General features: G+C 44.5%; 1 protein-coding gene across 1 annotated transcript; it reads left to right on the top strand.

Annotated features, from left to right (window-relative positions):
- Window positions 1-429: 429 nt before the first annotated feature.
- LOC114656633 (tigger transposable element-derived protein 1-like) lies at window positions 430-3,366 on the top strand. The gene is made up of 2 exons (XM_028808266.1): window positions 430-1,731; window positions 3,028-3,366. The coding sequence occupies exons 1-2, from the start codon at window positions 430-432 to the stop codon at window positions 3,364-3,366; spliced, it is 1,641 nt and encodes a 546-aa protein (XP_028664099.1).
- Window positions 3,367-19,206: the final 15,840 nt, after the last annotated feature.

The raw sequence follows: 19,206 nt of genomic DNA, 5'->3' as shown, positions 1-19,206 counted from the left end.
GCTAAGAAGCTACCCAATCAGAGGACACGGTAAGCTCCTGGGTGCTGACTGGCTCAGCGACAGGGAGCGCAGAATTCGATTTCACTTAAAGCCGGCATCTCATCTCATCTCACTCATTCAGCATCAACGTTTTGCTTTGTGCGTGCTGTAGTCAAGCTCTTCGTTATGTCTACAAAGCGATCTTCTCCTGCTACTGGGGCCGTGCCGAAGCGCCAATGGAAGATGCTAACAATTGCTGAAAAGGTGAAATTGTTGGACATGTGAAGGAAGGGAAAAGCTACGCCGGCTGTAGGACGCCACTACGGTATCAACGAGTCCACGGTTCGTTATATTAAGAAGGAGGAAAAGAACATACGATCTACGGCTGCAGTGTCTTTTAACCAGGAGGCGAAACGAAGTGTAAGTGGACGTAGTAAGGCGGTAGTCCAGATGGAATCTGCGTTAGGGATTTGGATCGAAGACTGCCGGAAGAAAAACATCCCCGTGGACACCAATATCATCCGACAAAAGGCCAAGCAACTTTATGATAGGTTTGCGGATGCTGGAGTTGCTCCAGACGATGACGACCCTCGACCTGGAACTTCTGCTGAATCCCCCAGCGAGAGCCGTGAATTTACTGCCAGCAAGGGCTGGTTTGAAAAATTTAAGAAAAGTTTCAACTTGGCCAGTGTTAACCTGCAAGGAGAGGCTGCCTCCGCAGACAAAGCCGCAGCCGAGAAATTTGTCGCCGACACGTTCAAGACGATTATTGAGGAAGGTGGATATCAGCCTGAAACCGTGTTTAATATGGATGAGACGGCCCTATTTTGGAAGCGGATGCCGTCTCGTACTTTTATCACGAAGGAAGAGGCAAAAGCCCCGGGGTTTAAGGCGCACAAAGATCGCATCACGCTGGTCATGTGCGCCAATGCTGCGGGCTTTATGATAAAGCCTGGGCTCATTTATAAGTCCAAAAACCCCCGAGCCCTGAAAAATAAGAATAAAAACCTGCTGCCTGTGTACTGGATGCACAATCCGAAGGCGTGGATTACGAAACGCCTAACGTCGGATTGGTTTCACCAGTGTTTCATCCCGGAAGTAAAGACCTATCTGGCAGATAAAGGGCTGGATTTCAAAGTCCTTTTACTTCTGGACAATGCTGGAGGTCATCCCTTGGATCTATCCTACCGAGGTATAAAAATTGAGTTCTTGCCACCAAATACAACATCACTGATTCAGCCAATGGATCAAGGAGTTATCCGGGCTTTCAAGGCATTGTACACAAGGAACAGCCTGCAACACATGGTCGAGGCAATGGACACGGACGATGACTTTTCCCTGAAGGAGTACTGGCGTAAGTACATGATCACATCGTGTATGGTGAACGTGCAGAAGGCCCTTAATGATATGAAGAAAGACACGGTTAATGCCTGCTGGAAGAAATTGTGGCCAGAAATTGTGTGCGGAAAGAAGGGCTTTTCTGCAGAAGAAATTCATGACTCAGCGGTTGACAAGGCAGTCACGCTGGCAAAACTGCTAGGAGGAGAGGGATTCAACGACATGACCAGTGATGACATCAATGAGCTGCTCGATGCCCACTCCGAGCTGCTCAGCGATGAAGATTTGGCCGAGATGACCAAGTCAGCGAGCGAGGAGGAAGATCAAGACGACCCGGCAGAGGAAGAAGATGCAGGCCTAACTCTCGAGCGTCTTGCGACCATTCTACGAATGGCGAAAGATCTGCAGACATCCGTTGAAGAATGGGACCCGCAAATGATTTGTTCTCTGCAATTTAAAAATGCTCTTGACGGCGCCACGGAAGTGTATAGGAACCTCTTTACACAAATGAAAAAGCAGCGCCAGCAACTGCCCATCACGATGTTCCTTACACGTAAAACACTGCCTAGTACGCCTTCAGTGGAAGAAGACGACGGCGCTGCTACACAGTCGCGTGAAGAGGCTCCTTTAGAACAGCTGTGACAGTGCAGTAAATGTCATCGTTATCTGACAAGTTGGTGAGTACCCAAAACTATTTTTCTACATACTTAGTACAGTACATGTATGTACGTTTATTGTAACTGTGCACACATTTTATACAATTTTTTGCATTGCATTTTTTTTTGCATTGTAGGTATTTATTGCCGGTGGCCTGGCTGTAACAAATGTGATATCGGAGATGCTCTACAGTTTCTTTAAAATAGCATTTTGGTTTTATGTACAGCATTTACATGTTAGATTTTTCACGTATTTTTATATCACCTACTCAATTACAATATGTTTAAAACTGTTACGTATTAAATAAAACTCCTCAATGATATACGATACGTATGTTTGTGAGTACTGTAGTATATAAACTGTGTTTACATACATAATTTCAACAAATCTTACCTAATAACTGAGAGAATATAAAGGGTTTATGCTGTATAACTGTACGGGGAATATTTATAAACCATGTGGGAGAGTTTATAAGGACTTAAAATATATAAAAATAACCATATAAACATATGGTTTCTACTTCGCGGATTTTCTCACTTCGCGGGTTGCTCTGGAACGTAACCCCCGCGATGGAGGAGGGATTACTGTATACATTTTATTTCTTACTGTGTAAAATGTTCTAGAGGGAAATACAATTCAGGAAAAACGATTAGTTAAATTTTATGACAGCTTGGGGAACAGCTGATCAACCCAGTTTGCTTCGTAAAACGTCCCACGGGGGGGCAACGGCAGTGTACTAATCTTTCTTTCTTTACTTCCTTAGAAAGGCAGAGACGACGCAACCGTAAAGAGCGCCCGGATGGCTCTAGAAAGCGCACACTTCCGGGTTCATTCCTTCCCACTGCCGACCCTTGATGACGTCATGCTCCCAGAATCCACCTCGACTCCTCCCAGCATTCCTCACGTTAATTTCCGGTCCGCCACCATAAAATGTCTGTCCTCCCTCCCTTCAATGTCTTTTGAGTTTTTTGAAAACAATTGACGAACTTAATTTTACAGTATACAGGGCTAAAAACCCCAAACCTTTATCATTGTTTGTGTCCTTATTCGCAGTGGCGTAGTCGGCAGGATACAAATAGTCTGGAAAAGATGACAGAAGGACAGGATTTGAATGCGGTCCTCAACACCCTGGTCGCGGAGCTCCAGGCCGTCAAGATCGAGCAAGCGACGACCAAGACGGAGCTCGTGGAGACGAGGAGGCGGCTGGCAGCGGCAGAAGCGGTAAGGCCGGAGCCCACGAGGCCTCCACCCCCTCCGATGCTAGCTCTCACAGAGGACGACGACATTGAGTCGTACCTCTCTATTTTCGAGAGAACAGCCACCCGAAATCAGTGGCCGCGGACGGAGTGGGCGTCCATCTTGGCACCTTACCTAAAAGGGTCCGCACAGTGAGCCTATCATGACCTTCCCGAGGAGGAAGCCGCCCAGTACGACCTCCTGAAGGCCGAAGTCTACCAGCGATACAGAGTGACCTCCGGCCAGCAGGCACGTGTCTGGCAACACTGGCGCCTTGGCCCCACACTCCCGGCCAGGGCCCAGGCATTTGAGTACTGGGGTAAGGTAGGGCGCTGGCTACAGCCAGATAAAAACCGGGCTCGCCAGGTGGTAGAGCAAGTGGCTTGCGAGGGTCTCATATATGCGATGCCAGATTATCTCGCCCAACAGGTCCGGAGCCACCCGTTTAAAGATATGAACAGTCTTCTGGAGGTGCTAGCTGGCAGTGACCAAAGTTGGGGGGTCTGATGGTTCCAGTCGTGTGTCCCGGCAGGGACGTGCCGCCCTCTCTGAGCCCACTCGCCGCGCCATGGAGGCTCCGGCCAAACCGAAAGAACGAAAGCTCACGCTACCACGCTGTTTCAAGTGCGGGGAGCTGGGACACATGCTGGCAGCCTGCCCTCTCAACCAAGAGCCCATGGACTGCAGCTGTACCCGAGAGGAAAGATACTGTGCACTGTCTAATCCCCTTGCGGTTACAAATACGGGAGTGGTGTTGTTGAATGGGCACTCGGTGGTGGTGATGTTTGATTCCGGGAGTAACATTACCATTGTTGCTCGCAGTTATGTCTTACCGCGACAATGGCTCGCTCAACATTTGGGCGTTAAGTGTGTGCATGGGAAGACCAGGACTTATAGGTCCGCAAGGTGTTACATCTCCTGGGAAGGGACTCTTAAACAGCTGGTGGTCGCTGTGATGCCGGAGCCCCCCTTTCCAGTTAACTTGGAACGAGACTGGTCAGAAGCTAAAAGCAGTAGGACTGTCACCACTCCTATTCCTAGACTAGGTCTGGTTATGGAGGGTCAGGAGGCCCTCCTGGCTGTTCCCATGCCGTGCACTTCGGCAACCTCTGATGACGTGGAGGATATGGGGGAGCTCTCTTCAGCGCCGGACCTCGACCCGGAAGTGTATCCGGGTGGGGTTCCAGAGTGGCCAGGTGCTCCCACGAGCCGAATAGCTGATGCACTCGCCGGCTTGGACACACAGTACCTGTCTAGGCCAGCGTCATTTAAACGTGAACAATGGAATGACGATTCCTTGAAGTTTGCCAGGAATGCTATCGTGTCCGCTGATGACATATCATCTATGGCTTCCACACCACACGGACCCTACTTTGTACTGGAAAATGACTTACTTTATCGAGTTGCCGAGCACGAAGGCGAGGAGCGGAAGTTGCTGCTAGTGCCACGGACTTACCGGCGGGAGGTTTGCAAACTAGCTCACACCCACCTCCTAGGCGCCCATCTCGGGGACGAAAAAACACTGGAGAGGGTCAAGCTCTGGTTTTATTGGCCCGGTGTCAATGAGGAGGTCCGGCGTTTTTGTCAGTCCTTCCGGTCCGTCAACTGCACCAGATGCCCCGGAGGGACCGTGCTCCTCTGATCCTGATTCCCCTGATAGATATTCCCTTTGAGAGGATTGGTATCAATCTGGTTGGGCCCCTGGAACCTTCGGTGCGTGGTCACAAGTATATTCTAGTAATGGTTGACTACGCAACTCAATACCCCGAAGCATTTCCCCTGCGAGCTGCTAACACGAAAATCATTGCACGGGAACTAGTAGGGCTGTTTTCCCGGGTGGGCATACCCAAAGAAATCCTCACGGATCAGGGTACACCCTTTACCTCGATACGTTCAGGGAGGTTGCCAAGCTACTCCAGATTAAGCATCTTAAGGCATCCGTCTATCATCTCCAGACGGATGGACTGGTAGAACGCTTCAATCAAACACTGAAGCAGATGATCCGCAAGGTAGTCAGAGCAGATGGTAGGAACTGGGACCAGCTTTTACCACTGGTGCTTTCACCTATAGGGAAGTGCCGCAGACCTCCACAGGGTTTACCCATTTGAATTCTTATATGGACGACAACCCCGGGGCCTATTAGATGTATTAAAAGAAGGCTGGGAAGGGGAGGCACTTCCCTCCACCAATCTACTGGAGTATATCGCACAGTTATGCGATAGATTGGCTAAAATCAGACCCTTACTTAAAGAGCACATGTCTAGGGCTCAAGCAGCACAGGTCCAGAATTATAATCGGAACTCCTCCTTACGCGAATTCCAGCCAGGGGATCGCGTAATGGTGCTTGTGCCCACCTCACGTTCTAACTTGTTGGCTCATTGGCAGGGGCCGTACGAAGTTAAAGAGAGAAAGGGTCTCGTCGATTATCTGGTGAGTCAGCCAAATCGTCGACCGAGTGAGAGAGTATATCACATCAACCTCCTGAAGCCATGGAGAGATAGGGAGAACGATCCTCCTCCCGGCCCTGCTCTCTCCCTTTTCTCAGAAAAAACACCACTTAACTTCGGCACCAATTTGTTGTCCCACCAAAGACAGGAGCTCGAAAGAGCAATCCTGTCCATCCCGGAGGTGGTCAGCAAGGCACCTGGCCGAACCTCGTTGATTCAGCACGACATTGTGACAGACCCGGGTGTGGTTGTCAGGGAGCGACCCTACCGCCTCCCTGAGGTGAAACGTGCTGAAGTGGAGCTAGAGGTTCAATGTATGCTAGACATGGATATCATCGAGGAGAGCCATAGCCCCTGGTCCAGTCCTATCATCCTCGTATCCAAACCGGACAGGTCATGGAGATTTTGCAACGACTTCAGATGCCTTAATCAGGTCTCGAAGTTCGATGCATATCCCATGCCCCGGGTGGATGAGCTCCTGGAGAGACTAGGGACGGCCCGTTATCTGACTACTCTTGATATGACGAAGGGGTATTGGCAAATTCCCTTAACGGAATCCATGAAAGAGAAGACTGCTTTTAGCACCCCTAGCGGTCACTGGCATTATAAGGTACTCCCATTTGGGCTGCACGGGGCACAGGCGACCTTTCAAAGTCTGGTGGATCGAGTGCCATGGCCCCACCAGTCCTATTGTGCTGCCTACCTGGATGACGTAGTCATCTATTCCGGCACCTGGGAGGAACATGTAGTGCAGGTTTACACTGTTCTCCTGATGCTAGCGAAGGCCGGGCTTCGTATCAACTCTCGCAAGTGTTACTTTGGGATGAGCGAAACCCAATATTTGGGCTACCTAGTGGGAGGAGGACTAGTGAAAACACAGTGTACCAAAGTGAAAGACATCCTGGAATGGCCCCGTCCGATGGTCAAGAAACAGGTGCAAGCCTGAGAGAGCAGCACCCTTGACGAACTTAACAAAGAAAAGGGCCCCTTTAAATGTGGTGTGGACCGAGGAAACGGAACGAGCATTCAGTGACTTGAAATGGGCCCTTACCTCGGCACCTATATTAAGAACTCCTAACTTCTCTTTACCTTTTATTCTCCAGACCGATGCTTCGGACACAGCTTTAGGTGCCGTGCTGAGCCAAAGCATCGATGGTGTCGAGCATCCTGTGAAATACCTGAGCCAGAAACTGCTGGACTGGGAGACAAGGTATGCAGCGGTGGAGCGGGAAGCCTTGGCCATCAAATGGGCAGTAACCCACCTGCGGTACTACCTGTTGGGCCGAGAGTTCACCTTAGTGACGGACCATGCCACCCTCCAGTGGATGGCCCTTCATCGGGATTAAAATCCTCGGGTCACTAGGTGGTTTTTGGACCTGCAGCCAACACTGATGCACTCTCCCGTGTGCACGACCTCTTGGTTCGGGTCGCCCGACCCGATGGGTCTGGGCTAACGGGGGGGTCCTGTCACGCACAAGCCCTTGGGGAACAGCTGATTGACCCAGTTTGCTTTGCAAAACGTCCCACGGGGGGGCAACGGCAGTGTACTAATCTTTCTTTCTTCACTTCCTTAGAAAGGCAGAGACAGCGCAACCGTAAAGAGCGCCCAGACGGCTCTAGAAAGCGCACACTTCGGGTTCATTCCTTCCCTCTGCTGACCCGTGATGACATCATGCTCCCAGAATCCACCACGACTCCTCCCAGCATTCCTCATGTTAATTTCCGGTCCGCCACCATAAAATGTCCGTCCTCCCTCCCTTCAATGTCTTTTGAGTTTTTTGAAAACAATTGACGAGCTTTATTTTACAGTATACAGGGCTAAAAACCCCAAACCTTTATCATTGTTTGTGTCCTTATTCAAAGCACAAAAGAATGTAAGCATCCAAGAAAGCTGTATTTCTTGGGAAATTATTTTACTTAGTTAAAAAGGTGTGCCCCTGTGGCCTTCATGTAGCATTAAAGTATTTTAGTTACTTTGGGAAAAGAAAAATCAGATGAAATAAAAATAAATGGAATCAAACAAAACTCCTCATCAAATCCTACTTATATAGCATCCCCTGTTAGAGACTTGTATATACAGTCCCAATGATCGTTATGCTTATATGACATTTTCTTCTTTTTTTTTTGTTTAAAACTATAAATACCGGAATGTTCAAATGTGTTAGACATTTGTGAAAAATGCTCTGAAACAGTAATACTTTTAATAATATCTTAATAGTTTTTATTACTCAATAAACTTTTTAAAAATAGGTAACAGAAAAGACATAATTAAAATCAATATTTGGTGAGACCACCCTTTGCCTTAAAACATCAATATTTGTTTTGGGTGCACTTGCATATAGTTACTGAGGGTTCTTATTGGAGAACTTGCCACTGTTGCACTACAGGTGCTGTCTTACTTACTTTTGTCTCTGCAAGCAGCTCCAAAATGGCTTGATGATGTTCAGATCAGGGCTCTGTGGGCGCTATAAAATCAGTTACAGGATTCTCAGGTCCTCTTTTCAATGCAGATACAGTTTTATTATTTTGACCATGTTTATGGGATTATTGTCATGTTACAGAATGAAGATGAAACAGATCATATGCCTCCCTGATTCTGTGCTGGATAGGATACTTCTCAGAAGTAAGTGGGGAATCTGTTTTGATCAATACCCCAAACCTTTTGCAGAAATGCAACTCCAAGCCTTCAGGGAACTTTGACCTTGCTTCACTATTGCCATTCATTCATCCATGCACTGTTCTCCAGCTCTTTGGCGGACAAACTGCATTCTATTAGAGCCAATGTTTTCAAATTTTGCCCCTTCACTCCAGAGCACCTTTTGCTATTTTTATGCACCCCTGTCCTTGTCTTTTCATATACACTCACCGGCCACTTTGTTAGGTTAAGACAAATATCTAATCAGCCAATCACATGGCAGCAACGTAATGTATTTAGACTTGTAGACATTGTTAAGACGACTTGCTGAAGGTCAAATCAAGTATCACAACGGGGAAGAAAGGTGCTTTAAGTGACTTTGAACGTGGCATGGTTGTTGGTGTCAGATGGGTTGATTTGAGTATCTCAGAAACTGCTGATCTACTGGGATTTTCACACATAGCCATCTCTAGAATTTACAGAGAAGGTTCTGAAAAAGGGAAAATATCCAATGAGCATCAGTTCTTTGGTCATAAATGCCTTGTTGATGTCAACGGTCAGAGAACAATGGCCAGACTAGTTTGAGTTGATAGAATGGCAACAGTAATTCAAATAACCACTTGTTACAACTGTGGTATGTAGAAGAGCATCACTGAATGGCCAACATATGGAACGTTGAAGCAGATGGGGTACAGCAACAGGAGACCATACCAGGTGCCACTCCAGTCAGCTAAGAACAGGCAACTGATGCTACAATTCACACAGGATCTCCAAAATTTGACAATAGAAGATTGGAAAAATGTTTCCTGGTCTCACGAGTATCAATTTCTACTGTGACATTTGGATGGTAGGGTCAGAATTTGGTGTCAACAACATGAAAGCATGGATCCAACCATGCCCTGAATCAACAGTTCAGGCTAGTGGTGGTAGTGTAATGGTTTGGGGATATTTTTCTTGGCATATTTTGGGCTCCTTAGTATCAACTGTGCATCATTTACATGCCACAGCCTACCTGAGTATTGCTTCTAATCATGCCCATCCCTTTATGACCACAGTAAACCCATCTTCTGATGGCTACAACTGGCAGGATAATGTGCCATGTCACAAAGCTCATATCATCTCAAACTAGTTTCTTGAAAATGACAGTGAGTTCACCATACTCAAATGGCCAACATAGCCACCAGATCTCAATCCAATAGAGCACCTTTGGGATTTGGTGGAATGGGAGATTAGCATCATGGATGTGCAGCCGACACATCTGCAGCAACTGCATGTCAATATGAACCAAAATCTCTGAGGAATGTTTCCAGCACCTTGTTGTATCTATGCCATGTAGAATTATAGCAGTTCTTAAAGCAAAAGTGGGTTCAACCTGGTACTAGCAAGGTGTACCTAATAACGTGGCTGGTTATTTCCACCTTGAAAAAATGTCTTTTTGGTCACAACTCATGAAGAACACTTCTGATAAGACATATCCAGACTGTAGATGGACACATCAGAGTTACAATAGTTTCCGCCAGTTCTGCACTGATAGTGAAGCTGGGCATCTTCAGAAGGTAAGTAAGCTTGATGTATTTCTTGTTTGATGTATTCAGTTTAAATGACTGACAACTGTGTTTCAAGTCAATAACCTTGTCCATTTGTTTGTGCTTATGGAGAAGAGTTTGGAAAACACATTTGTCTGCCATAAAAGTTCTGTTTCAAAGAGACCTTGATGATGCAGGATTGACCACCTTGTGTATTGTTGCTATGCTTGCTTTTGTAATGGTGTAAAATTTGCAGGTTAAGCCACCACATCTACGACAACCTCGTCTTTTTAGTATATTTGTCCCTTGCCAAGTTTTATTCCCTCTACACAGCTGTTTCTATTTCAGTTAATCACTTTGTTTCAATCTACACAGATTGTCTTTAATCAGTAGCACCTGTTTGTTATATTTGCTTAAATAAGAACTGTACTATTTGCTTACAAAGATCTCAACGTTTAACTGAAAAGTGTCTATTGCCATGTTAGTTTCTTTCTTTAAGGGCATTTAAATATATTATCGTATTGCTTCATATTTCATATTTTTTTTAACTATCTAATTTTTACATCTACATCACCCTCCCAAATAGATTTTCTTGGTCTGTCAATGGGGGTTGAGTCTAGGGTATTAATCCATCTTTATATTGTATTTTGCAGGTTATTAATTTTGTATTACAGAAGCTAGGAAAGTAGAAATCTGTACTGTATATAATTGAGTCTGAGTTGTTTATAAGGACACTACTCTTCTATTTTTATGTTTTTGTTTTATAAGATCAAATAGATTTCTTTTTTCATTGTTACTTATTTTTTAATATTCTTGCCTAATCTTATCTGTTTTTCTCTTCTTATATTTGACATCTTGTAAAGTACTTTGAGCTACATTGTTTGTATGAAAATGTGCTAAATAAATAAATAAATGTTTTTGTTGTTGAACAGCAAGGAAAATCCTCCAGTTACACAGTATGTTTCAGCTCTATCCTTTTCTCAGTCTTTTTCCACCTGTGCCCTGAAGAGTTTCCCAATTATTTTAGGGCAAAGTTTTTCATAAAGAATGGGAATGAACAAAAGAAAACCAGTGAGTGTCTTAGGAGCTAACCTGACATCACTTTCCTGGTAAACATAGATACACGCCTCAAGACTCTAATAAATCACAACCATGATTAAAAAACTTAATTTATAAAGCAAGCCTTCTTATCAGGTTTAACATATACAAAGAAAGCAAGGAAAAAAACAAACAAAAAAGTATTATAAGATATGGTGCTGAATAAATATTTAATTAAAGGAAGTCCAAAAAAATGAAAATAAAAGGAATAATCAAAATAATTTATATTAAAGAAACACATAAACTAATAGAAATACTGAATGTAAATTGCTGTCAAAGTGTATTTTTTATAAACAAAGGGAACACAGAGACAAAATAATAGCACAAAAATTAATCAAAAACATCATGAATGAACTAAAATTAAATCTAGACTGATATTCACAAATAGGACAAAATAAAAAAAAGTTGTATCTACAGGTGAATTAACATAAACAGGTAAAAAAAAACCACAATATTAGCAAGAAATGAACACCAATTGTATTTAGACTAACTTGTAAATATAACATGAAAACTAAGAAAGAGATGTATTCAACAAAAATAATAAAATAATAATATTTAACAAATTAAATATACTCTTACACAAAGCTATACAGCACATCTTTCGCAAATACTCAAAAAAACCCTACATGCATGCCACACAATTAAAGCAATCAATACATACACAAAACCAATACTCGAGTACTCCTTTGGAGTTATACATTGGTCACAAACAGATCTACAACAGCTCCCAAGGAAAATCTGAACATTATTCCTAAAAACACCACCCCAAAGTAGGCATAGAGTAGTTCACGCTTCACATGCTGTGGGAGGAAGGGTTTTCTCATATATATAGTATCTCACAAAAGTGAATACACCCCTCACATTTTTGTAAATATTTTATTATATCTTTTCATGGGACAACACTGAAGATATGACACTTTGATACAATGTAAAGTAGTCAGTATAGAGCTTGTATAACAGTGTAAATTTGCTGTCCCCTCAAAATAACTCAACACACAGCCATTAATGTCTAAACCGCTGGCAACAAAAGTGAGTACGGGGATGGAAGAACTGAAGTACTTCCGGGTTGAAGAAATCTGTCCCGGAAGTATTATGGAATCACATTGACTGAGGGACAGAAGCACTTCCGGGTCAAGGACTATTTAAAGGACTGTGGGAAACCCAGCAACTGAGCCAGAGTTGGGAGGAAGTGCGACAGAGCTGCTGGGTGGAGTGGAGGATTTAAGTATTGTATTGATTACTTTTGATTTATTATTGAGTATTGTGGAGGTGGAGGTGCTTTGTGCACATTATTGTTACAATAAATTCATTATTGGGACTTTTATCTGGTGTTTAGTCGTGTTGTCTGTGGGTTTGGAGGTGTGACAGTGCGCCCTACTGTCACAATGCACAAACACAATCAGATGGCAAATATTATAGATCAAGATCTAGCACTACAACACTAAGAAATAGACACATAAAAACCATATTAGATGTGCTATACTGGAACAAAACTATACTAACAGACAAAACTATCCATCAGAACAGACCAAACATAACAGTGACAGACAAACAAAATAAAACTACAATTATTAATGATATTGTTGTACTAAACACACACAACTTATAAAATACACACACACAAATAAAATGCAGAAGAAGATAAAACTGACAGAAGAAATTTGTTGTATCCACCACTGGTGTCATCCCATGTACACTACACAAAAGCCTACAAAAATGATATATAAACCAGTACACATACATAAAACTACAGAAGGCGGCCAGTTTAAATAACATGTCACATACTGAGGAATTTCCTTAACAAAAGCACAATCCCGCACAAAAATCAATGTATTAGGTTCCTTATATGGCTCCATGAATGCAGTGTCAACGATCTTTTCTTTGCTGTGTCAACTGACTGCACATTCAAGCCACAAGCAGTGCCTCACACTTCTCACTTAGGGTTAGAGGCAACACCATTTATACTCACTTTGTCAGCTAATCCAAACCAGAATCCTTCCTAAGTGATATACCCAAGCCAGTCGGTTTAAGCTTCTTCTTCTTAAGCGCTTCATTATCTCTTTCCGTCACTCACTTTCTGTCTCTGTCTCACTCACTCACGCATCCTGCATGACATCTAAAGACGGCTCTTCCTCTTCTGACAGGATCTCTCTTCTAGGTCTGTGTGGCACAAGACATTTTATTGAAAAAAGCAACTCTGCTGTTACGGTTAACCATAAGACATATTGGAAAACTTTTACACATTCATAAACACAAATAAAACCTTTCTAATTGTAATTAGTTTTAATTAGTTAATTTTTATTTCTAGTATATACTAGACTATTTCACAAGGCGCACATCTAACCATTGATATGTGCAAAAGATTATACTCATAGTCAAATGATTTTCAGTACACAAATAAGTCGTGCTTTAGATGTTCTAACACATTGCTCATAGACAATACACTGAATATTAGTTCTTGGCTAATCAGGTCTTAATTATTGCATAGATGTTTAAAATACATGTTGTTATATTTCAGTTATAAAGTGAAAGGTAAGTCTTAGACTGGAACAAACACAAGAGTAGCCACAACTTGGGAATTATTTTGGTTTGATGACAATGTGATGGTGGTTTATTTTATATCAGATATTGGCTTTTACATAAGCTGTGTACTATAACTTAATTTGTTTGTTTCTTTTTTTAAGTGGTATGTTTACCAAGTATTAATTTCCAAAAAAAATAATGTTACAGTGGTGAAGAGTTTGTTATTTAAAATGTTTTATGTCATATTTTTTCAGTTGGTGACTTTTTAAAAGTATGTGGCTGTTCAGTCCTAGGGGCCTTGTGATTTTTATTTTATTTTCTATAATAGAATTTTTTTTTTGCTGTATCCTTATGAATCTAAATTTGCATAGCCAGTTTGCACTTTCTAGTGCAATACAAAATAACAATATCTGGGATGTAACAGTTTACTGAATTGAGGTTGGAGTCCAATTAAAAGCAAAGATTGGTTAGGATGAAAATCTTCAACCACTGGGGCTTCCGTGATTGAACTTGTGAACCACTCCCATAGCTGTAAATTTGCCATAGTATTAGAAAAATAATGCACTTTACAGCAGTATTATTTTGATAGTAATATTCCGAAACAATGAAAACCTTTCAAATTTGTTGTGCATGAAACTAGGTATTTAACATTTAGGTAAAGTGATTATTTAAAGTATATTTTAACATTAAAAATAGTGACATGTAATTCAACACTTTACCATAATGAAGTAAACAGAGCTACTATATTCAAATAGATTTACATAGATGGTTAAATGTAAAGGTTTTCACACAGGTGCCTCAGAAGTTCAGAATCCTGGGTTTAAATCAAGTTCCTGATTGCTGTCTTTTCAAACTTTGCATTTCTCTCCATGTCTGTATGTTTATTTATTTATTTTTCCTCTTGACCACCTGATTTTTCTCTCATGTGAGTTAATAAGCAATTGTGAACTTTGTCTTATACTAGTCTGTTATCCAGGATTGGTTCCTGCCTTATGCTTGATGTTGCCTACACTCCAAAAATTAATAGTTCTTTAATGGCACTTTATGGTTCTTTAATGGGTTGTATGGTAAAAAAATTAATAAGTTATAAAAAAAAAAGTGAAATCTTTATTGTATGGTAGGCTACCTGGAAGGACACTAGGAGATTAAGAAAACCTGGATTTAGCCTGTGTTATTGGATGTATGCAGCAAGAGTCCTTTTAAAATCAGGACCCCAACGGTATTTCACAATCTGTTACCATCTATTCATGGTTATGTAATGTACGGAGCCTGCTAAAGATCTAAATAAATAAAGGTTCTTTCTGGAACATTCACATGGCTGGGTCTTTTGGGAACCAAAAATGTTTTCCCTTTGGGATTGCACTGATGAAACACTCTGGAAACTTTATTTGTAAGAGTTTAGATACGCTCAGATCTTCCCAAAAATTCTGAACTGGATTAAGTGGAGCTGACAGTTATATGTAATTTTAAAAAGTTTTGGAACTTTAAAACACTTTGTTCCGTTATTATAACTGATTGAATTTTAAGTAACCATCCTCTGTTAACAGCCTTGACATTATATTTATGAAAGCATAATTGTTTTCAATGTTTACTGTTTTCACTGAAATATTATCAAAAAAAAGGTTAACATATGAAACAATTCTGGTGAAAAAAATCTCCTGTCAAAATGCAGTTAATCTTTCTTTTATCTTGAAGTAGTGCTACAGTGTTTTGGTTTAAACAAATAGCTTGCATCATTATTCTCAACCATTATACATTCCAGTCTGATTAAATATTTTACTATACATCTCGCGGTGGGTTGGCACCCTGCCCGGGATTTGTTCACGCCTTGCGCCCTGTGCTGGCTGGGATTGGCTCCAGCAGCCCCCGTGACCCTGTGTTAGGATATAGCGGGTTAGATGATGACTGACTGACTGACTATACATCTCAACAACATCATATTTTTGCATGGAGTCACAGAAATTTGCAAAATCGTGTATCTTTACTTAATTGTCTGAAAATTGGGTTCTTCTTGGATTCTCTGCCAACTTATCGTGGTGGAGGGGTTTGCGTGTCCCAATGATCCTAGGAGCTCTGTTGTCCGGGGCTTTATGCCCCTGGTACGGCCACCCAAGGCAAACTGGTCCTAGGTGAGGGATGAGACAAAGAGCAGTTAAACAAACCTTCTATGATGAATGAAAACTTTGGATGGCGTTTTCCCTTGCCCAGACGATGAGTGCCTGGTGGCCGGGCCTGCACCCATGGGGCTCTGCCGGGCAGAGCCCGAAGAGGCAAAGTGGGTCCCCCTTCCCATGGGCTCACCACCTATGGGAGGGGCCAAGGAGGTTGGGTGCAGTGTGAGTTGGGTGGTGGCCGAAGGCGGGGACCTTGGCGGTCCGATCCTCAGCTACAGAAGCTGGCTCTTGGGATGTGGAATGTCACCTCTCTGAAGGGGAAGGAGCCTGAGCTAGTGCGCGAGGTTGAGAGGTTCCGGTGTGGGTATAATTATTGTCCCCCAACTTGGAGCCTGTTCATTGGGGTTTACCCTGGTGGACAAGAGGGTAGCCTCCCTCCGCCTTCGGGTCCTAACTGTTGTTTGTGCGTATGCACCGAACAGCAGTTCGGAGTACCCACCCTTTTTGGAGTCCCCGGAGGGGGTGCTAGAGGGCATACCTTTTGGGGACTCCCTCGTACTGCTGGGAGACTTGAATGCTCACGTGGGCAATGACAGTGAGACCTAGAAGGGAGTGATTGGGAGGAATGGCCCCCCCAATCTGAACCCGAGTTGTGTTTTGTTATTGGACTTCTGTGCTCGTCACGGATTGTCCATAACGAAGACCATGTTCAAGCATAGGGGTGTTCATATGTGCACTTGGCACCAGGACACCCTAGGCCTCAGTTCGATGATCGATTTTGTGGTCGTGTCATCGGACTTGCGGCCACATGTCTTGGACACTCGGGTGAAGAGAGGGGCGGAGCTGTCAACTGATCACCACCTGGTGGTGAGTTGGCTTCGATGGTGGGGGAGGATGCCGGTCAGGCCTGGTAGGCCCAAATGTGTTGTGAGGGTCTGCTGGGAACGTCTGGCAGAGCCCCCCGTCAGAAGTAGCTTCAACTCCCACCTCCGGCAGAACTTCGACCACATCCCGAGGGATGTGGGGGACATTGTGTCCGAATGGGCCATGTTCCGTGCCTCTATTGTTGAGGCGGCTGACCGGAGCTGTGGCCGTAAGGTGGTCGGTGCCTGTCGTGGCGGCAATCCCCAAACCCGTTGGTGGACACTGGCGGTGAGGGATGCCGTCAAGCTGAAGAAGGAGTCCTACGGGACCCTTTTGTCCTGTGGGACTCTGGAGGCAGCTGATAGGTACCAGCAGGCCAAGCAGAATGCGGCTTTGGTGGTTGCTGAGGCAAAAACTCGGGCATGGGAGGAGTTTGGGGAGGTCGTGGAGAACGACTTTCGGATGGCTTCGAGGAGATTCTGGTCCACCATCCAGCGTCTCAGGAGGGGGAAGCAGTGCAGTGTCAACACTGTATATGGTGGGGATGGTGCACTGCTGACCTCAACTTGGGACGTTGTGGGTCGGTGGGGGGAGTACTTCGAAGACCTCATAAAATCCCACTAATATGCCTTCCAATGAAGAAGTAGAGCCTGAGGTCACCGAGGTGGTCAAAAAACTCCTTGGTGGGAGGGCCCCGGGGGTGGATGAGATACGCCCAGAGTTCCTCAAGGCTCTGGATGTTGTAGGGCTGTCTTGGTTGACACATCTCTGCAACATCGCATGGACATCAGGGACAGTGCCTCTGGATTGGCAGACCGGGGTGGTGCTCCCCCTCTTTAAGAAGGGGGACAGGAGGGTGTGCTCTAACTACAGAGGGATCACACTCCTCAGCCTCCCTGGAAAAGTCTATTCGGGGGTCCTGGAGAGGAGGGTCCGTCGGATAGTCGAGCCTCGGATTCAGGAGGAACAGTGTGGTTTTCGTCCTGGTCGCAGAACAGTGGACCAGCTCTACACCCTTAGCAGGGTCCTGGAGGGTGCATGGGAGTTTGCCCAACCAGTCTACATGTGTTTTGTGGACTTGGAAAAGGTATTTGACTGTGTTCCTTGGGGAATCCTGTGGGGGGTACTCCGAGAGTATGGGGTACCGGACCCCCTGATAAGGGCTGTTCGGTCCTTGTACAATCGGTGCCAGAGCTTGGTCCGCATTGCTGGCAGTAAGTCAAACCCGTTTCCAGTGAGAGTTGGACTCCGCCAGGGCTGCCCTTTGTCACCGATTCTGTTCATAACTTTTATGGACAGAATTTCTAGGCGCAGCCAGGGCGTTGAAGGGGTCCGGTTTGGTGGATTCAGGATTGGGTCACTGCTTTTTGCAGATGATGTTGTCCTGTTTGCTTCATCAGGCCATGATCTTCATCTCTCTTTGGATTGGTTCGCAGCTGAGTGTGAAACGACTGGGATGGGAATCAGCACCTCCAAATCCGAGACCATGGTCCTCAGCCAGAAAAGGGTGGAGTGCCCCCTTAGGGTTGGTAGCGAGATCCTGCCCCAAGTGGAGGAGTTCAAGTATCTCAGGATCTTGTTCATGAGTGAGGGAAGAATGGAGCGGTAGATCGACAGGCGGATCGGTGCGGCATCCGTAGTAATGCGGGCTCTGCATCAGTCTGTCGTGGTGAAAAAGGAGCTGAGCCGCAAGGCAAAGCTCTCAATTTACCAGTCGATCTATGTTCCTACCCTCACCTATGGTCATGAGCTATGGGTAGTGACCGAAAGAACGAGATCGCGAATACAAGCGGCTGAAATGAGTTTCCTCCGTAGGGTGTCTGGGCTTTCCCTTAAAGATAGGGAGAGAAGCTCAGTCATCCGGGAGGGGCTCAGAGTAGAGCTGCTGCTCCTCCGCATCGAGAGGAGTCAGATGAGGTGGCTCGGGCATCTGATCAGGATGCCTCCTGAACGCCTCCCTGGTGAGGTGTTCCGGGCACGTCTAACTGGGAGGAGGCCCAGGGGAAGACCCAGGACACGCTGTAGGGACTATGTCTCTCGGCTGGCCTGGGAAGGCCTCGGGATTCCCCCGGAAGAGCTAGAAGAAGTGGCCGGGGAGAGTGAGGCCTGGGCATCTCTGCTCAAGCTGCTGCCCCCGCGACCCGACCTCGGATAAGCAGAAGAGAATGGATGGATGGATTCTTTTGGAGTGTCACGCATGTGCATTAGCGGGTCACCATCCGGGGTATTTCAAATTAAGGCCGAAGGGGGTACCATTCAGCGATTATTAAAATGATGTCAGTCATTTACAGAGAATACACATATGCATATCTATGCTCACTTACACAACAGGGACAAAAGAGCATACAATATTTTAGTATATAGAAGAAAAACTGTGTACATTTGGAAATCCTGTGCATATATGCAGTTAATGCCGCTAAATCCCAGCTCTGAGCTTTTGAGTAAATATTCCAAGTTTATTACTGCCCAGGTCTTTCTGTGCCCATAAAGGTCTTCTTCATATATACTCCAGTTTACTCTTAGTGATGTTCAGGTTTATTTCATGGAGACTCTAAATTCTCCTACTGTCATGAAATATGCCAAGGGATGCACTGGACATTATTAATATTTTGATGCCATCTGCAACACTATAGTGAATTACATTTGTTCAGAACATGAATACATAGTCACCTAAGATTGCAAGATTGAAAAAGCGATACTTTAAGGATTCACACTCTCAGAAAGTATGGTGTGTGAGTATAGCCATTTTTGTTTGAGCTATCTATCCTTGGTGAGATGGCATTCTAAAA

The sequence above is a fragment of the Erpetoichthys calabaricus genome, chromosome 8 (assembly GCF_900747795.2).
Source record: "Erpetoichthys calabaricus chromosome 8, fErpCal1.3, whole genome shotgun sequence".
NCBI lineage: Eukaryota > Metazoa > Chordata > Cladistia > Polypteriformes > Polypteridae > Erpetoichthys > Erpetoichthys calabaricus.
The sequence above is the reverse complement of the archived record's forward strand: the minus strand, read 5'-3'. Positions and strand labels throughout refer to the sequence as shown.

Bases quoted from the DNA above. Each gene is read 5' to 3' on its own strand.
- LOC114656633 (XM_028808266.1), top strand. From the start codon at position 430: ATGGAATCTGCGTTAGGGATTTGGATCGAAGACTGCCGGAAGAAAAAC. The intron at 1,732-3,027 runs GTTGAAGAATGG...CCTTATTCGCAG, and splicing joins CGAAAGATCTGCAGACATCC to TGGCGTAGTCGGCAGGATAC.